At 44.3% G+C, this 27,054-nt stretch overlaps 1 protein-coding gene across 2 annotated transcripts in view; it reads left to right on the top strand.

Annotated features, from left to right (window-relative positions):
• The window catches only part of mnat1 (MNAT1 component of CDK activating kinase), a 36,743-nt gene extending 9,713 nt beyond the window's left edge, over positions 1–27,030 (top strand). For both annotated transcript variants that reach the window (XM_080871891.1, XM_080871890.1), the window contains exons 5-9: positions 218–321; positions 555–695; positions 1,864–1,995; positions 14,117–14,238; positions 26,746–27,030. In XM_080871891.1, the coding sequence (XP_080728017.1) occupies positions 218–321; positions 555–695; positions 1,864–1,995; positions 14,117–14,238; positions 26,746–26,866 (620 nt within the window). In that variant the 3' untranslated portion in view covers positions 26,867–27,030. The remainder of the gene's footprint in view (positions 1–217; positions 322–554; positions 696–1,863; positions 1,996–14,116; positions 14,239–26,745) is intronic.
• The last annotated feature ends 24 nt before the right edge of the window (positions 27,031–27,054 follow it).

Raw genomic sequence — 27,054 nt, 5'->3', positions numbered from 1 at the left:
TTACATCGTCCCTGGGTTTAAGATATCACATGCATGTTGATTTCAACATTTCAGTTGAATAAATTTGTCGTTATTTCGAGTACAGTTTTAAATGATTTGGAGGATTTAGATAGTGGGTTTAATTAACGGTATTGTGGACTTGGAGACAGTGGTTCTGTCCACAGTGTGAGTTGTGATGGATTGATATGTTCAACAGTGGCTGTTCTTTTGCACACAGTGTATAACCTGACAAACAACGTTGACGTGGAGAACACCAAGCTGAGGATGGAGCAGTACCAGAGAGAGAACAGAGATGTCATCCAGAGAAATAAGGCCAAGCTTGTAAGTACTTTTGAAGGTTTTCCCCCCTTATAAAAGGATAATACCTAATAATGACACTTGTATTTAAGATAAACACTGGCCTTTTTTATTTTAAAGCCAGCTGCTCTGTTTGTCTAAGAGGGCAAAGTGTAGAATCAAGTGTAACAGGGCGGTGCTACAGCTTGTGTAGAATCTGCCGCGTGGTCAATAAAGCGACAGGTTCTTCCAACTTGCCGACTCTCTCTCCTCCTCAGACACGGGAGCAGGAAGAGCTGGAGGAGCTTCTGTTGCAGGAACAGCAGAGCAATGAGCAGCGGCGACTGGAGGTGCTGCAGGAGGAGCAGAGGCAACTACAGGCCAAGAGGAAGAACAAACAGGCTCTGCTGGACGAACTGGTGAGATGCACACGTTGCATGGCCGTGTGCATGTGTAATGACAAATCTAGTGATGCAATTAGCGAGTCACATTATGACAGATGTTCCATGTCGGATGTGCATGCGCTCGGCTCTAGGGTTCGTGGATGTGAGATCATTAAGAGCTTATTACCAGTCATTGTGCTGCAGGTTGCATTGTTCTCATTCTGTGATTCCAAAGCCTATCGGCTCCATTGTGTTGAGCTGCAGGCTTTGAAAGTTATTGTTCCGGCAGAGCGGGCTGCTGAAGGACCATCACAGATAGCTGGCTAAGCTGTGTGTTTGTTTGTTTAAGGCACAGGGCCTGTTGACTGTAGGCAGATGAGATCAGCTCTCACCCCCCCCCCAGGGGAGCTCTCCTGAGCTCTGACATCTGTACGGCCCTGTGGCCACTAGGCTTGCTATTCTTATGTGGGAACACTCACATACATTACATCAACAAATACATTTAGACTGCATGTTGCCGTTTCCCGGAGTGGCTAACTAATCAATAAAACACATCAGTAGGAAGTTGAAACACACTAGATTATTGTTCTTCTCTAATACAACATGTACTCTACGCTGGATTCACATTTGTTGTCTGCCATTTTATTTCACTCATTTGAGTAAAATGTGTCAGTTCTTATGGTCAGAAGAGGACCCATAGTATGGAAACTGATTTAACTGTTACTGACATATTGATAAATAGCGCCAAAAGCTCTAGACTGTCCCACCTTTATAGTTCACCCCATCAAAAATGTCCTACCTCTACAGTGAACAATGTGTCCAGGCTTGTGTTCTTAGATCTATGCGCTTGGCAATACTCCACTGAAGAAATTGAAACGTCCGACCTTGCATTTAATGGAGGTGAAGACGGCGCAGTGCACTTGAAGCGGCGTCCCCTGACAGCGGCACAGTTTTGCTAATACGACTTACTAAAGTTTTGTGGCAGCTGGCCTGAAAGCAGCCCATGCTCATGGTAATGGTAAATGGTAAATGGCCTGTATTTATATAGCGCTTTACTAGTCCCTAAGGACCCCAAAGCGCTTTACATATCCAGTCATCCACCCATTCACACACACATTCACACAATGGTGACCCAGCAATGGGTGGGACATTTCACACACTAAGATTAATACTTACAAAGTCTATATACGTTTTTTGTCTCCAGGAGCAGTCTCAGCTTCCTGCCACCCTTTTACTCGCTCAACACAAAGTTCGCGCTGCCCAGCTTGAGACCCAGATAGAGCAGCAGAAACAGGCTGTGAAGCCCACCAGTCTGTTTTCAACTGGAATCCATATGGTAAGTGCAACAGTCATATTGTAGTTTTCTACTTCTCTTTCCATCCTGAATGTGTGTTATTTACACACACAGGAAGTGATATGACTTATATGGTCATCAAGGAGCTGCTAATTCAAAGAAAAGCAGCTTTTGAGGAGGATGGAGCCAAAAGTGCTCGTTTCAGCCTGACAATGAATGGAGGGGTTGTATCATGAGCTAAGTAAGGATAATTTCTGTGCTATAAATCATGGACTGGTTTTCCAGCGAAGTTCAAGAATAAAAATATGGAGCTCTAGATGGAGCACAATAGGTCCCATTTAAATCCTGAGAGTTCGATAATCTGGGAAGGTTTTTTCCCTCGCTTACAATTGTGGTTGTTTAGAACAGCTTTAATTCTTTTTTTTCTTTCCACTGTGGTTGGGCAACACATCACACACACAAAAACGACTGCTTTTCATACAAACCCCTGGACTAAGTTTGCTTGTTAGCATACGTCCAACAGACTAAACTTTGCTGCTCTGAACTTATGTTGCAAAGATCTAAGACAAGCAGCAAAACAGTGAGAGCAAAATGAGCATCAATCAAGTTTTAAGAGGCAGTTAATACACATAGTGACATGCCTCTGCTCAGTGCGATTAAGGTGAATCTGAACTGTTGAGGTCATTAGTGTCAAAACTTTACACTGATTGCTTGTTGACAATAGTGTGTCATACATGGCCACGCTTTGAAAAGGAGGATGTTCCTCCATGTTTGGTGCTTCTTCAGTGTGGGAAGAGGCCCTCACCTCTTCATTCATGTCATCACATTCCTCTGGGTGTGCAGTAGGTCCCACAGAGAGCGAGATAAAGCATGTGGGCTCAGGGTTTCGGCCACTCTGAGCTTGCAGGTTTGTACGCACCGTGTCTGGAGGGACCTTCCATTTGGCTGTAGCTCAGGTTTTCAGTCGTTTATTTTCATTTTACTGCGATGAGATAGGCTGTGTCATCATCCCCACCCCTTTCACAGCAACCCTCATGAGGCATGGTTGTCTTCCCACAGTTCAGTGGTGCGTGGGAGAGATATCTGCTTAGCACTCACCTCAGCTCAAGCTGAAGCAAGGTTTTGACATACTTGGGTAGAACCGAACTCTATTTTTGAAGAAAGGACTATCTCATAAAGCAACACTCAAAGTATTGAACTGAGCTATACGGGGGGATTCAGTACTCTCACTTTCACCTCCTTAATATACAGCGTGAAGTTAAAAGTTGCTGATGGAGAGAGAAACTGCATGATTATGTTGCTCTTGGCTTGTTCTGTGCATGTTTTTCCTTGCTTCTTTCTCCCCATTTCTCCTCATCTTCCCATCCCTGTGCTCTTGTTGGTGGAGTAGAGTTCTTCCCATGCATCTGCTGTTGGACTTGAGAGACTTGAGTCAGGGGAACGTGTGGGTTTGGATTTCCCTTCACCTCAGTCCATAAGAATGACTTCTGTTTGACTTGGTGGGGTTTCAGCACAGAGCGGCAGATTCCTGGAGATTGCTGGAATTCATTTATCTGCTAGGTTCTGGTCCCTCGCTCCAAACAGGGTTTCAGTTTTTCTTCAGCAGAAATTAGGAGAGACAAATATAAAAACACACTTTTTTTAAAGCTGGGCCACATTTCTATGATTTTGCTTTGAAGCACGACTAATATGTGCCAATCTCTTTACTGTGATATCATGTACTGTTATAATGATTAGTCATTTTTGTAATTTTCAAGCATAAATGGCTCCGGTTTCCTTGGACCCTTTTTTTCTATCACGAGAAGGAAGTCTTATATTTAAAAAAGCAATTTTAAAGGTATTTGCTTTAGGCCTGGAAAACTTTAACAGTTTTCCCAAACTGCTTAGAAATATCAATCAATGAAGTATTCATTAGTACAAGTCCTGTTATCGCTTGTGAAATACACTGACAAATACGAAACAGTTTCATGTGACAGTGATGAATGGGCTTGGAGCACATTTTTGACCTCTTGATTTTTTTCATTTGGATGTTTTTGCCGAGGTGACGTTCACCAGTCACAGGAGCACAAATGTGCGGCGCCCCTGACTCTCTGTACCCACAACCCCCCTCTCTATACTGTCACCTTAACGGTATTTCAGCCAGCTGTTTCATCCGTGGCCAAAGTGAGCCGTCACCAGAGGAATGACATATCTGCCTGTCTTTGGGCTGGAAATTGGGGATGCCAGTTATTCCTCAGCTTCCTAGTCGTTCCGGACTTTATTTAAAGCGTGATCTAATATTGCACCTAGTTGTGATATGTTGTCAACTGGAAACACGCATGGAGACATCTCAGCCATGCTGGCTCTGTTCTTTGCCAGAGTGATTTTCTCGGAGTTCGTGAAGGGGACTCCAACCTTGGCCCTGATGTTTCTGGTTATGCACTACCATTGCTGTTGAGCGGACGTTTGAGGAAGTTCACCAATCCTCAGGGAAAGTAGTCTTATTCCAGGTGTGATTTTGAAGTGGGATGGGCCTGGTCTTGCCTTAGGAATGGTCTGAAATCACTCACTAATCCTTTACTTTGTAGGGACTCTATTGAAGCATGAGACACACATTACCCGTGTGTGGATGCGCACACACATATAAATCCCTCCTTAGCCAACCTGAGTAAACATCCTTTGAAGAATAAAGTGTCTTTTAAAATAGATGTCCGCTGATATCAAAAGAAACGCTCTGTGTGGGCGGGAGGTGACTATTCGCTGTTTAAACAGGTTGCTTGTTGTAGTCTGACACATAAAACGAGCCTCAGTGCCAAGCTTAATGACAAGAGTCACAATGCTCGGCACCTGCTCTGACAAAATCAGAGGGTAATAATTAGCATACAAATGACATCTACTTTGATTTTATTGTACTCTTGCGTGCTTGCTTTATTTGTACCTGTACATTTTCTTATATTTTCCGGTGAAACAGTGTGTGTGTGTGTGTGTGTGTGTGTGTGTGTGTGTGTGTGTGTGTGTGTGTGTTTGCAGTTGGGAATTTTTTTTTTTTTTTCCCCAGCTGCTACAGTGTCCCATTCCTGAAAGCATTTTGACTGATGGGGAATCTTTCCACCTTGGGGGCAGCTTTCAGCGCCATCTTAAATGAAAGGTCCCAGGTTCCTGCGCTGCTGGGGCCCAATCCCCTCCTCACAGGCAGGAGAGCAGCTGACATACCTGACGGGGCCGGCATGGGCACCTAATGAAAGCAGGAGGCAAGAACACACATAAACAAAAGTGGAACTCACACACACAATCGGCTAAATGTGGGTGGAAAGTTTATACCTAAACATTGACGTGTAGCTGGCTGAAATAACCTCGGGTCCTCTCTGGCTGTAGTCCATTCTACTCTTAGGCTGTGGAATTTGAATACCACAGAAAACACAAGCAAACACAAACACACACAGACATGCTGTGAGCTTGTTTGCTCAGGCCTGTTTCACTTGGTTAAGTTGTCCTCTAGGGTGACCTCTGCGCAGTAGACGCACTTGTCAGCGCTGTGCCGGCTCTGCTTTACTTCGCTCTGGCAGACTGGCCCAACCTGTTTTGCCTGCAAGTTTGTCGCTTTATACTTAATGCAACCCCCACTCGCTCTTCTTCAGTGTTATCTTTATATCCCTTATTCACAAATTTTTACAGATGCAGGTAAATTATGTTGTTTATACTGAGATTGTTGACCTTGCAGCATTCAAAAACCAAAGGTGACATGTTTTATGTGGGAGAGTGCACAAACTCTGTCCTTTGGCCTTTTCCTTTATATTGGACTGCTGGCACGCAGGGTTGAAAGCGCTGGCGTGGGGGGGTCACCTCAGGGAGAACCGTCAGCCCTGATTGGCACCAGCACATGTGGGCATTCACACCTCTGCCCCTGGCCCCGGCTTGGCCCTGTTTAGGTTGGCCTCAGCAGCCCTTGGGCAAGCTGCTTCAGCCCAGCCCAGCGGAAAAAGAAGTTGTCAGCTTTAGGGGCTTTGCGCTGGGGCAGCTGCCACTGGTCAGGCAGTTATATTTAAACTTGTAAGGCAAGTTGAGGCACTGTATGAGAAGCAGTTTTACACTTGCTACTTGCTGCTTAGTGGGCTGCTGGGTAGCCCAAAGCTCTTTATCCATACAGAAGCACTGGCAGCACCAGTGCGGAAGGTGGAAGTGAGGACTGGAGTTGGGCTGGGACTAGCCTGGCCCTGAACTGTGGTTATTATTTTTTATCCCCTCTGCAAAACCAACCACTGTTCCCCCTTTTCCATTGTTCTCATTATCAGGATTTGCATTAGCGCCGAGTGCCTCGATGGCTTTGGAGCTGTGGCTTCCCAAATCCTCGGGGACCACATGAGTGTATGTGGTTGTGTGTGCGAGTGCGTGGATGTTGTGGGAAGGTGCTGATGGAGAGGTTAGTCTCAGCAACCTTGATGTGTCCTGCTGAGCTGCAAAGTCAAGGGAGAGAGTGGGATGGGCGGGGAGTGCTGACGATTGTTCCGTGTGTGTGTGTGTGTGTGTGTGTGTGTGTGTGTGTGAGAAGGGGTCTTGTGACCCACAATCTGAGCCGTTGACCAATGAGCCTTTTGGATTAAAGTTTGGCATCGTTAACGCTGTATAAGATCTTCTTCTTTAGCCTTGTTTGACCGCAGTTCTCACATTTTAAATCCTATTCTAATCATACTTTAGCATTGATGGTCAGTGCCAAGTAATATTATAGCTTAATATGCCATTAAAACATATTTTTTTGTGAATCCTTTAATGACACATTCTAGTACTTTCAAAGTTATGTGACTTTTATGAGAGTCCTATAAAGTTACTTTAATGTTTACCTATATTTTTAGGTTTCAGGCGCGATTTTTCTACTTTTGGGTCTCTATGATGTCAGTAATTAGGATTATTTTTTTACCTTTATTTGTACAGGTAGTTCCACTGAGACTCAATGTGTCATTTACAAGCGACACCTACATCAGACAAACATATTAAAATTGCAACAATAAAATAGTCAACGCACAAATGTTTACACAGTCAAAAACAGGAACAAGTTCCCAGTGATGGTTTTGCAAGTTCATTTGTACATCTTTTAAAGTCTGCAAGTCAAATCAGTATTCCATGTGTTCTTTCATGTACTCAATGAAGACGGGGCAGAAAAGGCTCTGTAACATACACAGCTACTTTAGTAAAGTCCATTAATGAAACTACCCCCTAAAAACAATTCCCGCTAAATAAATACTTATGTGTAATGTTAAAGCACAATATCAGCCTGCACACCTGTTACCTGCATCAGTTAACGGATAGACACCTGCAACAGTTTTACTTGGAATTGGTTGTGGTACAACCGGATAATGTTGAGGTACAAATTCAGGGTAAGTTGAAGTACTCCCGTTGGCATGACGGTGATTTTCTCAAATCATCCTCCCCTGCGGTTTTATTAAGATTGATGGCCTCCAGAGTTTCACTTTAATGCCACAGGGGTATTATATGAGCCTTAAAACCAGTTACATGCTCAAACTTGTAATACACTGTGTTGTATAGGTAGGAGGATGGGCCTCCATAATGATAAAACCAGATGTTTATTTTGGCTCTTGCTGGGGCGTTGTTTCAATAGCCCCTTAGTCCCTCAGCCATTTCTGCTCCGCTGGGTCTGGCTGGGGGTCTCTCGCTCTCTCTCGCTCTCTCGTTGTCTTTAACTGAAGGACTTAGAAAACAGCATTCATACTCTAAGTCACATTGACTTGATGTGCACATGATTAAAGCCTCAGCAGTGGTATTAGCTGTAGGAGAAATCAGTCCTGAGGGGTCACAGCTCTACATTATGGGCATTCATTCAGTTTTTTTTTTCTCTTTCAAAGCATTTTGTATGTACTACAAGTCATTCATTTACACATTTCTGTAAATATAATTAGAAGTCGCTATGTTTGCGTGGACATCTTTAAAGGCTGCTTTTGTGGGTGCTGATGCATCTGTGCCAGTTTTCAAGGTGCCCTTGCAGAGGAATGTAGAAGAAATTTCCCCAGAATGGGGGCTGGGTCTGTTGTGTCTGCCACTTAAAAAAAAAAAAAAGGTGGTCTGATTTACTGCTCTTCAGCCATCTGCAACTGCCAATTTGCTGCTCTTTCTTTACCACACCACCACTGAGGAGTTTTCTTCTTCTGCTTCTCCTTCCACCTTCCCTTTGTCCCAGTGCATCTCATTGAGTGCGCAGTAGGGGAGTTAAGCAGTGCTGAAAGTTTGAAAGAAGATGGATGAACAGTCTGAAAGAGTGCAAAAGAGAGTGAGAGTGACTGGGATTGCGTTCATTGGTCTGGATTTCATTAGCCTGTGGTGGGGCTCCTCTGCGTTGGATGAATGGATAGGATGGTATAACAGAGCACTGGTACCTCAGGGTACAAGGTTGAATGAAAACCATGGAGAAGTGTGTGCCTAGTGCTTTAAAGGAAACAGCGTTTATACACTAGCAATGCAAATATATTATATTGTTTTTTCTAATTTACTTGCATATATTAGGAATTTACAGTTGACAATCTGGCCAAGAACAGATACCCAGCAGTTTTTTGGCATCCCTTGATGAAAGAAGAGAAAAATATCGTTTAACTGACAGTGACATCATAAGGAAATGTTTTGGTGTGATTTGATATTTAGTTTTCATAATTTCTTCTGTGGAAAAACCCACTTTTAAAAAATTTATTGCTGTTTTATTGCTTTTAATGTGCTGCAACTGCCGTTATCCCTGTTGCCACCCACACCTTCATGTGTAAACCACAGCTGAATGCAACAGGTTTAGACTCGTTCTGTTAAAATAATTGAAAGTTATTCTGGGAAGCAGGATTTTGTGAAACAGATGAGATCCATCTGTTTAACTTCCTATAGGTAAATGTAATATGGGGTGGGGGGTGGGGTTGTTTTTATTTTATTAAGTTAGCCCATAATGAATTCAATATCTGGATTATTTTATGGATCGTAAGGGAAAAATGATGCTGGCCTAATGTGGTCGGAGGTGAATGAATGGTGGTTAAATAATTGTCAGGATAGATATATTTATTTTTGAAGTGTATTTTATGATAAGTTGCAGGGAATTTAAAAAATAAAATGCAAAATACACTACGTAGACAAAAGTCTTGGTCCACACCTCTTCCTTTTTCAGTCCCATTGCCACATGTGTGTAAAAGTACGTAAAAAGAAGCCAATGCTGTGCTAACTATATGCAACTACAGTGGGGCAAAAAAGTATTTAGTCAGCCACCGATTGTGCAAGTTCCCCCACTTAAAATGATGACAGAGGTCAGTAATTTGCACCAGAGGTACACTTCAACTGTGAGAGACAGAATGTGAAAAAAAATCCATGAATCCACATGGTAGGATTTGTAAAGAATTTATTCGTAAATCAGGGTGGAAAATAAGTATTTGGTCACCTCAAACGAGGAAAATCTCTGGCTCTCACAGACCTGTAACGTCTTCTGCAAGAAGCTTTTCTGTCCCCCACTCGTTACCTGTATGAATGGCACCTGTTTAAACTCATCATCTGTATAAAAGACACCTGTCCACAGCCTCAAACAGTCAGACTCCAAACTCCGCCATGGCCAAGACCAAAGAGCTTTCGAAGGACACCAGGAAAAGTATTGTAGACCTGCACCAGACTGGGAAGAGTGAATCTACAATAGGCAAGCAGCTTGGTGTGAAAAAATCAACTGTGGGAGCGATCATCAGAAAATGGAAGACATACAAGACCACTGATAATCTCCCTCGATCTGGGGCTCCACGCAAGATCTCATCCCGTGGGGTCAAAATGATCATGAGAACGGTGAGCAAAGATCCCAGAACCACACGGGGGGACCTGGTGAATGACCTGCAGAGAGCTGGGACCAAAGTAACAAAGGTCACCATCAGTAACACACTACAACGGCAGGGAATCAAATCCCGCAGTGCCAGACGTGTTCCGCTGCTGAAGCCAGTGCATGTCCAGGCCCGTCTGAAGTTTGCCAGAGAGCACATGGATGATACAGCAGAGGATTGGGAGAATGTCATGTGGTCAGATGAAACCAAAGTAGAACTTTTTGGTATAAACTCAACTCGTCGTGTTTGGAGGAAGAAGAATACTGAGTTGCATCCCAAGAACACCATACCTACTGTGAAGCATGGGGGTGGAAACATCATGCTATGGGGCTGTTTTTCTGCCAAGGGGACAGGACGACTGATCCGTGTTAAGGACAGAATGAGTGGGGCCATGTATCGTGAGATTTTGAGCCAAAACCTCCTTCCATCAGTGAGAACTTTGAAGATGAAACGAGGCTGGGTCTTCCAACATGACAATGATCCAAAACACACCGCCCGGGCAACAAAGGAGTGGCTCCGTAAGAAGCATTTGAAAGTCCTGGAGTGGCCTAGCCAGTCTCCAGACCTCAACCCCATAGAAAATCTGTGGCGGGAGTTGAAAGTCCGTGTTGCTCGGCGACAGCCCCAAAACATCACTGCTCTCGAGAAGATCTGCATGGAGGAATGGGCCAAAATACCAGCTACTGTGTGTGCAAACCTGGTAAAGACCTATAGTAAACATTTGACCTCTGTTATTGCCAACAAAGGTTATGTTACAAAGTATTGAGTTGTATTTTTGTTATTGACCAAATACTTATTTTCCACCCTGATTTACGAATAAATTCTTTACAAATCCTACCATGTGGATTCATGGATTTTTTTTTTTCACATTCTGTCTCTCACAGTTGAAGTGTACCTCTGGTGCAAATTACTGACCTCTGTCATCATTTTAGGTGGGGGAACTTGCACAATCGGTGGCTGACTAATTACTTTTTTGCCCCACTGTATATGCAGAGCTTAAACCTCCTCTGCCATTAACATCAGCACAGAAACTGGAGTGTGAGCTTCATGGCCGAGCAAATCCTTTAGGTGTAATGTGAATGTGGCCAAGTATTTTTGTCCTAGAAAACATGATGCTGATGAGATATAGCATAATAATAGTGATTAGAGCTGGGCGATAGAACGATAACGATATGTATCGCGATATAACTTTTACTCGATAGAGAAATTAAGCTATCGCGATAGACCTCGCCGCTCTTGTCCTCTTAAAAAAAAAAAAAAAAAAAAAGGTCAGCCGATCCAAATTCAGTAGCGCAGAGCCGAACCAATCACAGCCGCAGCGTCACGTCGCGTGACTTGTTACGTACAGCACAAGTGCCAAGCCGCACGTGTGTTTGTTTGGGAAGCAGCCAGCGGGTAATGGAGCCAGCGCATAATGGAGGAAATGAGTGTGCCGACTAGAAAAATCAACCGAGCGTGACCGAAGAGAAAACAGATGATGGTTCCAATGCCGGAGAGATTGTCGAACGGAAGAGCCATAGAAGTCCCGTAGTGTGAAGGTATTTCGGCTATTTCAAGTCTGACAAAAAACAGAGTAGCGTGCACTGTAAATTGTGCCGAAAGCAAGTCTGGAAATACAATAAACTGGTGCATGCGTCACACTGTGCGCCACGTTATTGTTTCGGTGAAATGAATTTCTACAATACTGTTAATTCTACTCTCTGCAGTGTTTAAATGCTTACATACACACACAGTTACTGTCCCTCCACACATACGACTCGGTTCTGCTTCTATGCCCCAGCTTTGTTTACTTTTTCCCACCGAGGCTTCTAGACTTCTGATTGGCCAACATTTCTGCACGGTTAGGAATCTAGCGCCACCTGCTGCTTTGGCATGTTCATAGCAGCGTTTTCCTTCATTTCTGCCTTTATGTGTGGACGGGATTATTTTTCAAAACGAAAACGGAAAATCTCCGTTTTCAAAAACACCCGTGTACGTGTGGACGTAGCCTCAGTCTCTGACTGGAAGCGCTAATTCATCATTCGGCTTTTGTCAGACTAAAGTAACTGTTAAAACTGTTTGAAAAGCTCAGCTATACAACAAGGAGAGATTGAGAATTTCCTTTTAGTTCTCAGTTTATTTGATATTGACAAAAGTTAGTCAGTTTTGTCTGTTCTTCTGTAAAACAAACTAAGATTTATTTTTAGAATTAATATTTTGTTTCTAAGTGAAATTGACAGTTTAGTCTGTTTCATTTGTTCTATTTTGAAACTTAAACGCTTTAGCGGCTGCCTTTTGTGTAGTTTGCAATATTTGCCTTTATTTAGCTGAAAAAGTCTCATGTTCCTTAAGTACATCTACCCTGTTGAACTTATTATGGGAAATAAATATTTAAAAACAAGCTGCTGATTATTTCACATTTTACTTGTGAGCAACGGCACATTTAAATCTTACAAATATAGTTATTTGGCTTATATCGTGATAGATATCGTTATCGCCTGAAATGAAAAAAACATATCGTGATATGAAAAAATCTCATATCGCCCAGCTCTAATAGTGATAATGATTATGATGATGATAATAATGAAAAGAAGAAGTATAATAATAATATGCAAAACGACAAACTTCTTGAATCTTGAAAAATAGATAAATAAAGCTGAAGTTTATTTTAATGCTCTCATGCAATGTTGTACTCATCTGCTGTCTTTCTGTATTTCAATAACTGTTGTTACTTATCTCTCCTACTTTTCTTTTTGGTGAACATCTTTCAGTAGGGTTGCATTTATCGTTCTGCGCTGCTCTGAGTTGTCCGTTTTCAGCATTTAGGCGCGCGACAACATCCTGTTTATCTGTGCCAAGATGATGAGGTGGTGAAATATCAAAAACCTCTTTATTCAGAATTTCTGTGTAAAAGTTGCGTTGAGGCTGCTGCATCTCCAAAAGCATGTACAGATTCTCAAATTCTTTTGGTTGCGTCTTTCTTAAGCTAAAAGACATAATCTTGTGCATGCCTGTCTGTTAATGTGACTGCATGCAGTTCAGACTTGCACTGTTGAATCTGATAGGTTTGTCATTCAGACATGAAGCGGACCAGTTCAGATGCTGTCAGATTAATGGGGGGAAAAGTGCACATATGAAAGCACCTTTATTGGGACCTGGAAGGAAACTCTGCATGTGTTGTCATCTTATGTCTTTGGTGCTTTTGTAACTTCCAGCTCAGGTTTTGGTTGCTCTATTTCCCCCGTGTCTGCGCTCATATGGGTCAAAGCATGTGTGAAGGCAGGCAGTGTGAGGCCGCAGGGCACATGTTACTCGTTTAGTTTGGTTTTCATCGACTCCCCTCTGTGTTCTGTTGTTTATACTCCCCCCACTACTTTTTTTTTCTCTTCTTGGCTTTCTCTCTTATCTTTTTATCTCTCCTTTGTCTCTGAGGTCCTTCGCTGCACTCTAAAATAGTTCATGTTTGTTTAAACATCATCCTTTTTAATTCCAGGTTTGTTTCATGAATCAGGCTTGTCTTATGAGTCTCATTACTTTAATGCTGGAGAAAACATAGCGGTCGGATGCTGTGTGGAAATTCCCCTTTGATGGCAGAGCCCCAAATCGAACAATGCTGCAGTATCCCGAAGAAGTCTCGTATTTCTTACTCGATCTGCACGGTCAAGAGCATTAGGAACTGGAATAGTCTGACTGAAATTTCAGCTCAGAGTAATTATTGATTGGATTAAAAAAAAAAAATTAAACAACTTTTATAAGATTTACAAGCGTTTGTAATTTGAACATATTTCAGTCGGAGGCAGCTTTGACGGACATAGTTTTAGGTGAAACCACGCTAAAATAATCACAACTCAACCCACAAACAAAGCATTTCCTCCACACTACATTTATACATTATCAGCCGATTTCTCTTTGGTGGTTTTATGGAGCAAGCCAATAGCCATTTTTGAACCAAAGTACACTTGCTTTGTTATCAGGAATTGCATTTCGGCCGACCACAATTTTCCTGAACGATGTTCTCATCCCCTTTTTTTTTTTTTTTTTTTTTTTTTTTGTGTGTCCTGTTCAGTTTCCAAAACTATTTGACTGCTAAAAACATGTTCAGTCACTGTCCTGCCTCAGTTTCTCCTCCAAACCGCCGTTGCCGGGGGAAAGTGAAAATGTTGTCAGACAGAACTTCTATTTCCAAACCAGTCTGTCAAGAACCAGTGGGTGCTAATGCTGCGGACTGATTGACTTTAACCGTATTCCAAACAATTTTTGTGTGTTTGCGCCATAGCCATAAAGTTTCCAGGGTTGCACGATGCGCCGAGACAATGACGATTATTTCCCGTCTTGAATGACGTGCCTCTTTTGTGTTTTTCTTTCAGCGACAGACGGTGTCTCTCCAGCCTGTTACCAAGATAGAGGATGTTCTTTACCACTACAGACCCCTCCAAGTTGAAACCTATGGACCCCCGGTGCCTGAACTGGAGCAGCTGGGCAGACTTGGGTACAGTTATTTACTCAGTCTCATTTAGTCTCAAGAACTCTGAAAATGTGGATTTTCTTTAAGTTCTTGAGAAATTTCCTGGAAAGCATTAAGCAATATGGCCGTATGGTATGAATAAAGATAAAGTTATGTCATAGTCAAAATTGTTCAATTAAACAAGATAACTTTATTACCAGTTTATACACAGAATACTGCTGGATTATTGTTTCTAAAATAGAAGTAATGAATTAAAAATGTTTTCAGGAATGATCCCATCAATTTATAGTTCCATGTCAGTTACAGGAAATTACAGGAAATCTTGGGAAGGAAAAAGTATTTGCAATTCATTTAAATTATTATGTTTGAAAAGGTTTTGTTGTAGGTGTAGCGAGTAGCTGCCAGATGAGAGGTCTGCTTGGAAAATCTTGACTCTCTTCTGATTAACTGGGAGAGTGAAAGCAAAGTGAGGGTGGGGAAGGGAGGAGGGAAAGGGAATAACAGCCATCACCCTGCCACAAGCCGCCACAGTGCATCTGCAGGAGCGTCCATTAACACACAGGAAGTGCTTTCCCCCGACGGCCCCTTTGGGCCAATCAATCCACGACGCCATTGGTCCACTCCTCACCGAATGTAAGCTATCTATCAGCCAACCCAGCGCCCAGCCGTCTGCACTGCAACTGGCTGGCACTATAGCCTGCCCACACGTTGAGGGTGGCCTGTGTTTATTGGGTGATAGAAGCAAAGTGGGGTTATAGCTTTTTAATTTCAGGGGCAAGCTCAGTGCTTCACTCTAGCAGTAACTTTAATTTGGCTGAGACGTGCATATTAAAGTATAATGTCAGCGTGTTTAGGATAAAGGATTTCTAGTTTTATTGTTCCTTTTTTGTTCAGGAAAAAGTTGCCATTGACTTTTGTTGCACAATCACCTGGAAAAGCACAAGCTGAAGGTGAAACGTTTCAGGAGAGTTTAAGCTGAATAACTGCTGCTTGTTTACATTATGTATTCAGTGAAGTGCTGAGGTTCTACTTCTTTTGGCCAGGCTAATCAATATGCAGATGAAACACATCTCACAATTTTTGCTGCATGCTGGAGCTCAGTGGAAGGAGGAAAAGCAGCCCCACCTCCCCTAGTGTCAGCAGTTCAGGGGTCCAGGAGGACCGATGCTGGAGAGGAAGGACTCTGCCACAGAGATAAATGAGGCTCTGTTCAGTTCAGTGAAGAACACAAGTCCCTTTGGTGCAGGCTGCAGGCAGCGACACAGACAGCCCCCTACAGACAAACCACAATTCCCAAGATGCAATGTGCTGTTAAGTAAAAGAAGGGAATAGTGCTGACATTTCTGCGCTGCTGGCAGTTTGTGATTCAGCTAAGTTGGAGATTTTGCGATGTACATAGACGATCAAGCCTGTATACACACACGCCCACAGGGTGCCCCGTAAATGTGCTGTAGGCTTTATGTCACACACACTCACCTTTTGTTATTGGAGTCCCGGCCTTTTGGCCACAGTGGAACTCTTGCGATGTGGTAAATATTCACAAGTGTGCGTGCACAAGAGAGAGAATGCAGACAGCGTTGAGAGAGTGGAAAGTGAGTCCCCTGTGTAGAGCGTTGGACTACAGCTCCAGTCCTATGACCTGTGAAGGGAATTTGCTTTAATGTGTGACGAGATGTGGATGTGCCTGAGTGTGGATGAGGTAGAAGGGCCTGTGAAGGGGGCAGGTACTTATTTTAAAACACGGCTGTTTGTCTTGGTCAAGGCTCACTGTGACAGCAGCTCCACTGGTAATTTGTCTTGGACACAGCCATCAAGTAAAACTGGAGGATCGAGCTCATACACACACACCCCCCTCCCTGGTGGCCCCGGGGCCTCCAGGGCTCGTCTTTTGCACAGGATGTCCAGTCAACACAGGACTGAGTGGAGCCATGCCTTTTTTTATGTCAACTTGCTCTTTTCTTCTGCACCACATACCCCCCACCCCCCTTCTGAGTGTCTGTCTTTTTCGTCTTGTCCCTTTGCCCCCCAAAAAAACCGCAGGAGCGCAGCACGCCTGCCAGGAAAAAGAAAAGCCACACCTCTTTCACCGTGTCTCCTTCTCTGTCAGCTGTACCTGAATAAATATGAGTTGAAGTGGACTCTTATATTAAAGACAGCTGCCTGGTTATAGGATGCATGTTCAGGGGCCTCCAAAAGTGCCCATTCAGCTTCCACCTCAGCATCTACCCTCTCCGCTCACATATACATATCGCGCTCTACAAACGCTCCTGTCCTGACGTGCATAGGTGTGTTTGATTTGCCACGGAGGATGTGACCCCCACTGTGTGAGGTTTTCTATAATGGCAGCATAGAGCTGCCCATCTCTTTGACTGGCACATACCCTGAGCTTTGCGTGAGCTGTCAGAGTTATGAGTAGACTGTGAATGTAACGCTACAGCCTGTACTCCAAATGTCCTGCCATGGCTCCTTGCTTTTATGTTGAACAGTAAAAGCCTTTAATAAACAAAATCAAAGTAAAAGTAAATACCGCTTTGGAGACACAAACAGTAACATATGATGTTTACATTGACATGGCTGCGATATGAATCCCAGCACACAGCACTGTGGGACTCGAGTAGTAGCTGTTAAACTCCTGCCGCCAGCTGACAGCCATAACCTTCAAACAAATGGATACATCACAATACACAGCACCTCAAAGACACGTTTACATTACACTTACAATAAGTTTTTGTGCATGAGCTCTTGGAGGCAAATGCTGGGGGTTCCAAAATAAAAAATATTATATTTTTGTTTTGCGTATGTAGATGAGCATCTGGATCTGAGTTTGTTCTCTACCAGAATACTTTTTAAGCGCTGACTGTGCAGGCGATGAAAGACTGACTGGGATCTTGGACAAGGACAAATCATATGGGGGGAAAAATAGGGGAAAGAGAAATTGGCTGCGGAGCGCTGAAAAAATGTGACTCAAACCTCAAGTGCTGACAATGAAAGCAATCCAGAACAGTTGTTTGTGTTGGCACAGGGTGCCCTGAAATTAGCCCATCTTTCTCTGACAGAGGTTGCTCAATGCGCTCCGCCAAATGCCAGTGTGTATAATATTTTGAAGTTTTGCCTCCTCCCCCACTCCGCATTGCTTTCTATAATTGGTGGAAAAAGTGAGGTTTTTCTCTGAGAGTGCTTGTCAGGCGTCCGTCTCTTGTCGGTGGGGAGAAGGGGAGCAGCTGAATGGACGGAGTGTTTAGTCTAGCGCTCCTCTCCTGGGGATGCACTTCTCTGCACAAGGAAGCAGTCCAAGGACCACTCTGTCTGAAGGGTTAAATAGGCTTAGGTAGTTTGCTGTGACCTTCATTCATTAACGAAGACAATCAGTCAGTTTTGTCTCCTGAACACTCAAGTTTGAAGTAGATCAATGTTCTCATGGACATACAGTTGCAGGAAGAAGTTCGAGCCTCTTTTGAAATTGCCAGGATTTCTAAATTAGCAGCTAATAAAATGTATCCCGATCCCCACCAAAGTCACAATTACAGACAATTTGATTAAACTAATAACACTCAAAGCCTTTTTCAGACATGCGATACGTAGCTTTGGTGGCTTCTCCGAGCATTTTGTCATTTAGACACTTTGAAGTTAATATGCATGACCGCTTCAGTAACACAGAGAGAGCCATGATACATGAGCAGTATTCACTACACACACTAGATGTACCCCAGCTTTTACAGGGTCACTGTTGTGCTAGCCACTGTAGATAATACAGTCCTGCACTAGTTCATCCAAATCTTATGCTTGTTGACTAATCAGACTTTATATCTGACCTATTAAGACTTCTAAAGTATCCATCAGGCACGCATGATTCTAAATTGACTCTGGCAGATAAATTGCTTAAAAGTCCATTTTAAAAAGCGCTATATGAATGTATGGATAATAGTAGCTTGTAAGTCACACTTGAGTTATACTTTTCATATGTTTACTGAAAACATTAAGTAATCACTTAGTGTGTGGGTTATAAAAAGTAAGTAAACCTTTTGAACATAATAGCATGTAACACCTCACTTAGGAGCCTCTGTCAGGAATTTCCTGTAGCACAAGCGTATTTTGCACCGTTCCTCCCTCTAAAACTGTTTCAGTTCATCAACATTTCTAGGAATTCTTCCTCAGACCACCCCCCCCTTCAGGTTTAACCACGTTTTCTTTTTTCTTGGCTTGTGTGCCAAAGTTCATCGTTGTCGTGTTGCGTTTACCAACCTGGCTGCTGCCCTGACGTTCTCCTCTAAAACTTTTGTGATTCAGTTTTGAATTCATTTTTCCCTCAGTGATTGCAAAAGGTTTAGACTCCAAGGTAACAAAGAGATAAAACTCGATGCTCCTTCCAACGTGCGGAAATAGTTTGGTGCATTTTTATTTTTTCAAAGCAGATTAATGTTTGTCACACCAGTACATTGTCCCATGAGTACTGTGGAGTATCTGGGTGGTCTGTGCTGCTCTAAAAAAAAAAAAACCCAAACAAAACAAAAACTTGCAGTTTTTTTGGGGGGGGGGGGTTAAATAAAAACACAATGAACATAGATTTTTGGCGGGTTTTAAAGTGTCTAGCCGGGACTGTGAATTATTACTCCTCGTTTGAATAAAGAAATGAATAGTATAGCTGTTTGCTGAGAATGTGTTTGTACATAACTGTCTCTTAGCTGAAGCTCAGATCACATTTTATGAGTAATCAATGCAGAAATCCTGGTAATTACACAGGGTTCATGAGCCTTTTCTTGTAACTGCATAGATACACTTGGACACAGAGCAGTAATACATAAATCACTTGTGCACACACACAGAGACTAGCTATGTTTAACATGTACTTAAAGGATGCCTGCTCACTGTTCTGGTTGGAAGCCAGGGGTTAATGGCTCTCTGAGTGATGCTCTCCTTCTGCCTGTGTTCTTTAGCTTTCCACCCATCCCTTGGCGTCTGCGTGTTTATTTGAATAGTGTGTGCATCTGTTTGTTTGTTTGTGTGTTGACTTATACTGCATGTTAAGTGCTTTGGTGGGAGTGAGATATCCAGGATAGTCAATGGTGCCATCACAGCTCTCAGTTACCGGCAGCCAGCTTCTCTAGCCTCTCCCTGCTTGGTTGGCCTGACTCCAGGTCTGAACTCTCAATCTTTCCAGCTCTGGCCTCACTGGCCAAGAGCACAAGCAGTGACCCTGGATTTGGCTCTGGAAGTTAGCAGGGACCACTAAACATGGTCCATTGAGTGCTTTTGAATCCATTTCTGCCATCGCTAAATTAGAGAATATGAGGTTTACATTGCATACAAATCATTCTTTTCCTTTCCCTGCTTTCCTTTCTCACTCTGCGATGAAAGTGCAAGTCAGCCATGATATTTTTCTTTTTCTCTCAATATGCAGAGGCGAGGCGCTCCAGAGGAATCTGTAGAAACAGCCATGAATAGCTTTACCATGTAACCCAGATTCTCTGAGCCCTGCAAGGCATATATCCATCTGATGGGTCAGGAAGGGCCAGGGGGTGGGGTCAGAGGTCACTGACCGTGGGGGACTGAGGTGCAGCACCAGGATGTCAGGGTGCTGAGACTGACAGGAGGAGAATGATGGCACCTTGGAGAGACTCTCGTATGCTGGGCCACAAATAGTCATAGACCCTCACACTCTCTCCCACACAAACACAGCTTTGATGCTTTAAGTTATGAGCCGGAGAGTGAGGCACCAGTGAGTGTGACCTCAGATGAACTCTTTTGAGAGCAGTGGGCTTTGATCTACTTTTACTACTATTAGATAATGTCTCAAGGCCCATATTTTGCTCTCACTGCGCCAATTACAATATTCTCTGACGCTGCCAAACAATACCGTTTATGGGAAACGGTTTATTTTGCTCTTGCATAACAGTGGGACTGTTTCTCAAATACCTTGGAGTTGTCACCATAACATAAAGGTGGACCTGGTTTCCCAGAGATCTCCTATACGACACAGTCAATGCACGTGCCATTGTCTTGTTACTAGATCCAGCATTGCTAGTAACGATATAGTTCAATGAAGTGCTTCACCGACCGTTCAAGTGTTTCTACAGCTTAGATCTGATAGCTTGACTGCAGCCATGAGACACAGATTTAAAATTTGCATAACCAAAAGAGAGTATAAAAGTGTGGGAGCCTGAGGCCAGCTATTTGACTTGCAAACCTGTCTGTGTCAACAGAATGCCCCATCTTTATTTAGAGCACATATCCACCACCTTACTTAGGGTCCAAGTTCCTTGCACACACAGATGCGTACACTTCTTGTTACTAACTATATCAGAAACTGAGTGGAGTGTGGCCACCGTCTGATTCACCACCAGCCAACACCCAGACCATTATCCTGTCTGCCTCAGTAAACAGACCATTAACAGACAGAGCTGGAGGAGGCCACATCACTATTGTTTTCCCTCCCATAGATCTGTGCAAATATTGATTTTCTCTTGAAGTATGAGGCAAAATAAGCATGCACTGTAGTTGACTAGAAGCTTTTTAGTTGCGGGTGAGTCATTTCTGACCCAAAGAGCGGGCGGAAACGGAGGGAGCGTAACAGAACGACCGAAGGGGGAGGTCCGTTTGTCTAGTGTGTATTCTGGTCATTCAAAAGAGGCCTGCTTTTAGTGTTATTGTTTCCCCTCTGGAGGCAGACCAGCAGTCTCCTTGTGAGATCAAGCCAGGCCAGGCCCAGTCAGGCTACTCGCTGCCAGCAAAGGAGACAACAACAAGCAGGGAACTCCAAGGATAACAGCCTCTCTTGCTTTCAGATTTATTTGTATCACAGCCTAGCGGCGGCAGGGTCAACACCCAGTGGAGGGTGAGGTGATGTCTCCTGCCTATTTTAACACACTGATCTCTGTAGTGGTTTGCATCCATGCACTGTCTAGAGTTGCACGCTTTGATTTTGAGTCTGATGGGGCTCATAACTATGCATACACACAGACTGACTGGAATTCTGCGCCTCTCCTCTGCTCTTCATCCCTGGGGCAAAGGGTCCAGTAATGTACAGGGGGATTAACTGGCTCATTTTTCCCTCTTAAGAGCTGGAGAAACAAAACAAACTCCTGTCATGTGGGGCTTAGCTGTGGGGACTTGCCCCACACACCTCAGGGGAGGAGGTACTTCTCCACTGTGACGTATGAATTAAACCCTCCTCCTGTGGTACCTTTCCTTTTCCTTTTTTTCCTTCTGTCTCTCCCTCTTTATTATTTTCTTGTTTTTCTTCCTAATTGAAATCCTCTTTGCCTTTTTACCAGTGCCTCGGGGTCTTTTGTAACTGATAACTGCATACGAGACCGCACCCCCCATGGGAAAAGGCTTTTCTTCCTCTGTGTATCAGTGATCTATCCACTGAATGTTACATCCAACTGTCAAGGCTCCTTTTGCTCTGTGTATGGGTGTGTCTTGTGCTAGCAGCCATTCACTGGTCAGCATATGTGCTTCCATTGTGTACAGCCCCATTTGGTTAACGATGACACTGATGTCATGTCATTATCCTCCCCTCTCCCTCTTTCTTCTTCTAAGCTTTCCAGGGGGCAAAGTTATCAAGTGGCAGCTCGGGAGACAAAAGAAAGATGGTGTGTGTGTGTGTGTGTGTGTGTGTGTGTGTGTGTGTGTGTGTGTGTGTGTGTGTGATGCTTATACACTTCTCAAGGCTGCTGCAATTAATTGTGAAGGTGGCGGCCTAGCCAGTCAGCCAGCCTCTATTGCCCCCATCAGGTTGGATATAGGAGGTGCAGGGCCAAGATCTAAGAGCTCAAGATGAGTCGTGACAGGTGATGGCTTAGTCCAGGAAGTGTGGCTGAATTTGGGCAGAAGTTGCACTATCTGCTTTTATGGTGGCCACCTCAGCAATGCTGCCCTTCATAATGAAAACAAGCGCACCTCTTAATTATCACTGATAGCAACAAGCTGCCTTCTCGAGGACAGGCTGTCAGTCACTCCACACGAGAATGTATTTCTATAAGCGTTAATGTCAAGTGTCACCCAAAGCTTCTGTTAACACTCTAAACATGGTCTCTCCTTAAGAAGGTAAGTGTTAGCAATACTCTCCTCCCTCTCCTCCTCTCTTGTGGGAGCAATACTCTCCTCCCTCTCCTCCTCTCTTGTGGGATGCAGAGACTATCAGTGGTGATGATAAGACGCATGATAATGGATAAGAGGTTTGTATGCGTCTGAGGATATGACGTAACCGCACTGAGCCCCCCTCAGACACACTCACGGAGCACAACTTGAGATAATCTGGTAGACGGTGGATAGAATAATGGCCGAGGATCTCACTCACACACACTTGCATGTCCCAGAGGAAGCTGCATTCAATGGAAAAGAGTGTGACCTATGACCCACAGTGATGAAAGACTGCTGTTGACAGATATAGTATACCTGTGAGAGTTCTCTGTGTTTGGCTTGTCTGCGGGGGTTTTGTTTCGTAGACCACAGCCTGGACCAATTCACACATTCTCCTCTGGTTTAAAAACTCGGCTCCAACGGTTCGCTTTCGGTATCGATACAAACAGCTCTGCCGTTGGATAAACATGTATTCAAGCACATGTGAATCACGTAGACGCGTACACGGGGGGCATGAGCACGCATCGCACATCCACACAATGCGCTCAGTGTGCTGTGTGTCTCTCACAGGGGTACATTTTCTCTCAGGGCAGAGTGTAGGGAAGGAGGGGCAGATTGAGCAGCAGTGCTGTGAGTGAAACCAGAGCTGCCTGAGGAATGCAGGGGGTGTTTTGGGAGGACTGGAGAGTGGAGTTTAGTGGGTGAAGGTGGAGGTGGGGGGGTGGTGACTCGAGGGGTTGGATGGGTGATTAGGGGGTGACAGCTGAGTGCTGACCCCTCTATAATGACAAATCATCTGGCAGGTGTGTGGTTCTGTACAACACCCCCCCCCCCCCCCCCCCCCCCCCCTTACCCACCCAAACTCCCATCATTCCCAGGCCAGGAATCCTCAACTGCTGCTGCCGGAGCAAAGCGCTAAAGGAAGACTTCCGGACATTCACACCGTCGCCCTGCAGACTCATGACTTGTCTTTTAGAAGTACGCAGCAGCCTGTCCGCTGCCCTCTTTGTGTATTCAACACACAAAGTTTAAGCTCCATCTCTTTAATAAACATAGCTAATGAGGCTCCAGTCCTTGGAGCAAGACAGGGTAGAGTTTATTGATTTATCTGTAGATGTTATTTCTTTTTCCCCCCCTTCCAGTGTCGGTTCAGCTGAATACAGAGTTTATCTCCCGGGCAGCCTGAAAGTCATTGTACCCTGTTTGGGCCGTGATTCACGTTGACGACAGGCTAAATCCAGAAAGCGTCTGATCTTTGGTGCTGTAAAAACAAGTGGTGACCCCGGATCAGCGATAGGTCTGTAAAATCAGACAGGTGTCAGTCTGAGCTCTGCTCTCAGGTCAGTAGTGTAGGAAGAAGTCAAGACTTGAGAATTTCATGTATGTAGGAGCCTGTTTCGCTCCTTAAACTTGCCGCATGGTAAACAAGAATGTATGAAAGCAGCCAAACCACACAGAGTGGTCTGCACTGAGCATTGTTTAAGGCTGATTCAGATTGCTCTTCTGTCATGTGCGTCCGCCTTGTGGTTTGTATGTTGATTAAGTGTCTGCTTGGCAAAATAGTCACTGTGGCATTGCAGGCCTCTTTTCTTTTCCATCAAGCTCAGGCTTCCACACATCTCCTCTTAATCTAATTCTAGCCAACACATGGAGTCTAGACAAGAGGCCCAGCGCAGCCTGCACCTCCTTGTAGTATCTGTAGTTTTTCCCCTTCAGGGTCCCAGCTTCGCAGCCATTTCCCTGAAGAACCCCAACACCCTTCGCTCGGGAGCGGCGTCCCTGATCCAAACGCAAAGAGGAGCCACACATTCTCAGCTGGAAATCGCGCGGAAACCCGCCGGAACATTTCACCACTTATCTTTTCACTTTGAATTAGAGATGGGGCTCTGCAGTGTTTTCCAGGCAGCAGGAGTGGAGAATACTTTTTCGGGGTCCCGTCAGGAAAGCCTCTGATGGTTATTAGCATTAGCAGGAGACATTGCCCAGGTATTCAGAGCTCCAGACCCAAGTGGAAAAAAAACACTGTTAACTCGGAACTGTTTTGATCCAACCGCACATGGCTTCTTAAAGCAAAGGGTAGCAGCAGATGGTGAGAGTCAGAGGTTGAAAAATAATGCAAGCACTTATCAGCTGTTATGCTTTTGTGAATGCTAAAAGAAATCAAGTAATCTTGCTGTGTGAGAAATCTGCAAAAGCTCCACCTTTTTATGTAAATTATACTCTTAGACTTGTATATGAGGGAGTTTTCCATATGGGGAATATTACAGTATTGTTTACTTAAAGTCATGATACTTTTGTTGGAGAAAATAACACACATCACTCCTTGGAGTCAAACCTCGACCCGACCGCCCTTTACATATTCCCTTGTGACAACTGCAGTCCTAACACTCACACTGTGTCATACTGTGTCATTCAGTCGTCTTCATCACCTGCACCCGTCCTTTCCCGCCTCCCCCTTAGCGACATAATGGGCGAGCCCAAAGTGACCCATATTTACCCAATAATACGAAGCTTTGAAAAGACCCATATCGAGTTGCAGCTAATGCTCCAGTGGGGCCCGGAGAGTGAAAGATGTTACCGGCCGAAACGGCTTGGGTTTCAGCGCCCTGCGAAACAAAAGGCAGTCCAGTCCTCGGAGAGAGAGGGGGGGGAGCTGATGGGGTGAAGGAGCATTGGTGCACACAGTGTAGCAGTAGTGTTCAGAGGGGAGCAAAGCGTCTATTTCACAAGTAATTTTTTTTTTTCGTAAGTTGGTGTTTGGCTAAAAAAAAAAAAGCATTCTTGTTGTTGCACGTCTTCTGTTGCTGGTCTGTCCTGTCAAGTACAGTCATGTGAAGTTTATCTTTCAGCTTCACTTACATCTAGCCTTTATGGGAAGATGCGGATATTATCCGCCGAGTTAATGGAGCAGAACTGAACTAACCTCGGGTGTTAGGGGTGAGCGGAGGGCAGGCAGGGTTAGTTTAAGAGAAGAGGGTTTGTGATGATGATACCCAAAGGTGATTTCCCCCCATATCCTCCCCTCCTTCCTCTTCCCAACCCCCTCAACTACACTCTTCCTCCCTCTCCTTCATGTTCTCTTTCTGCGCTCTCTCCCTCTCTCCCTCCTTAGGGGCAGGCAGGTATAAAGTTACACAGAGCTCTCAGCTTTCTTGGAAGGAATGACCACATGAGTAGCTTGGGGATTAGATTAGCAGGAAGAGCAGACTTAGCCAGGCTGTAAATAGCCCACTTTTTTCACCATTAAAAAGGCCCAGTACAATATAATCAATAGATAGCACTCATCTGATGCAGGAAGCCATATGAGAAGACCTCCCTCAAGTGCTCTGAAGGACAGGCTACAGCAGCTTGGGCCTAATGAAGTTATTATTAATCACTGGGCCTCCTGTTTTGAACTTGTGTGCCGTTTCTCTAGTGGTCTTTGTGTGCACCGTCTGGTTGACATTTTGTGCTGTCCTCCTTGTTATTTTCACTCTGTTGTGAGGTGTTTGTGTTTTTAATGTCACAGACATGCTACCAAGCATGTTTCACCTTCATTTTCAATGTTTTTATTGGGTTCTTAGGAACAACAGAAAGCAAAATCCGATCTATGCAGCGAGTGTTATCGCCAACACCTTTTCCCCCCTCATCCATCTCTCATTCACATACACCTCGGCTCTGTCAGTCTCTCTGAGCCTCCCTGCAGGTGTTAGGTTTCTCTGTAAAGCAGCCTGAATGAGCATGGAAATCAGAGTGCTGTCTGTGCTCTTGATTCACTTTTCACTTTGAAGTTTCCCGAGCTCACAGGAACAGGGGCCACAAAGCCAGACTCGTGTGAGGGCTTTAGACGCCTCTGCCAGGACTATGGCAGGACGGGGGGGCGTGAGAGGTTTGGGCAGTATTGATGGGCAAGGCTACGTGTTGTCTGGATCGCTGGCGGCCTTTGCTTTTTTTTGCTTTGTAGTAACACGAAAGAGAAAACGGTACGGCTCGCTTTTTAAGCGCACAATACACACTTGAGAAATTACTCGACTGGGAAGGGACGGAGCACTTAAGTAGAGAGGCAGCTATCACTGTGACTGTTTTTTCTGCCCGTGCACAATTGTGAAAATAAACAGTGACGTTCGCGTTTGCTTAAGATCCCCGCAAAGGAGGTTTGGCAGGATACATCTGTAAGCACTTAGAAAAAATAAAAACGGCTATAATACTTTAATAGAGCCATGTCGGAGAGACTTTTAGGCACAAGGTGTTCCACTGTCGGTGTATGTCTACGTCCGTCTTCGCTGATCTCATCAAAGGGCCAAAGGGTACCAGAGAGAAGGAAGGGAAAAAACCTTCAAAAATAAACTTAAACTCAGGCTACATTCGCAGGAAGAGTCTTTAAAAGCAGCCTTCGGGGTGCCGGCCAGGCAGATTATTTCTAACATATCCAACCTGCGTTACTCAGCAGAGCTTTCTATTTGTTCTCAGGTATCTGAATCACGTGCGGGCTGCCGTGACTCAGGACACAGCTGGAGGATACACCTCAGGTTTGGCGTGTTATCGCGCCATCCAGGACGCGTTCAGCGGGCTGTTCCCTCTGAGAGGCTGAAGAAGCTGCTCCAGTTAGAAATGTGACTGAAAAGACCTTAAATATTGCACTACTACCACTACGCTGCTGTGGGTGGGGAGTGCTCTGACTTATATGTATGTTGTATGTAACTTTTTAAATTTTGTGCAAACTTTATTTTTTAAATAAATGGCAATGAACACTGAGGTTTTGTCTATCATTTTGCAGAT

The sequence above is a fragment of the Rhamphochromis sp. 'chilingali' genome (assembly GCF_963969265.1).
Source record: "Rhamphochromis sp. 'chilingali' genome assembly, chromosome: 21".
In the NCBI taxonomy this organism is placed as follows: domain Eukaryota; kingdom Metazoa; phylum Chordata; class Actinopteri; order Cichliformes; family Cichlidae; genus Rhamphochromis; species Rhamphochromis sp. 'chilingali'.
The sequence above is the reverse complement of the archived record's forward strand: the minus strand, read 5'-3'. Positions and strand labels throughout refer to the sequence as shown.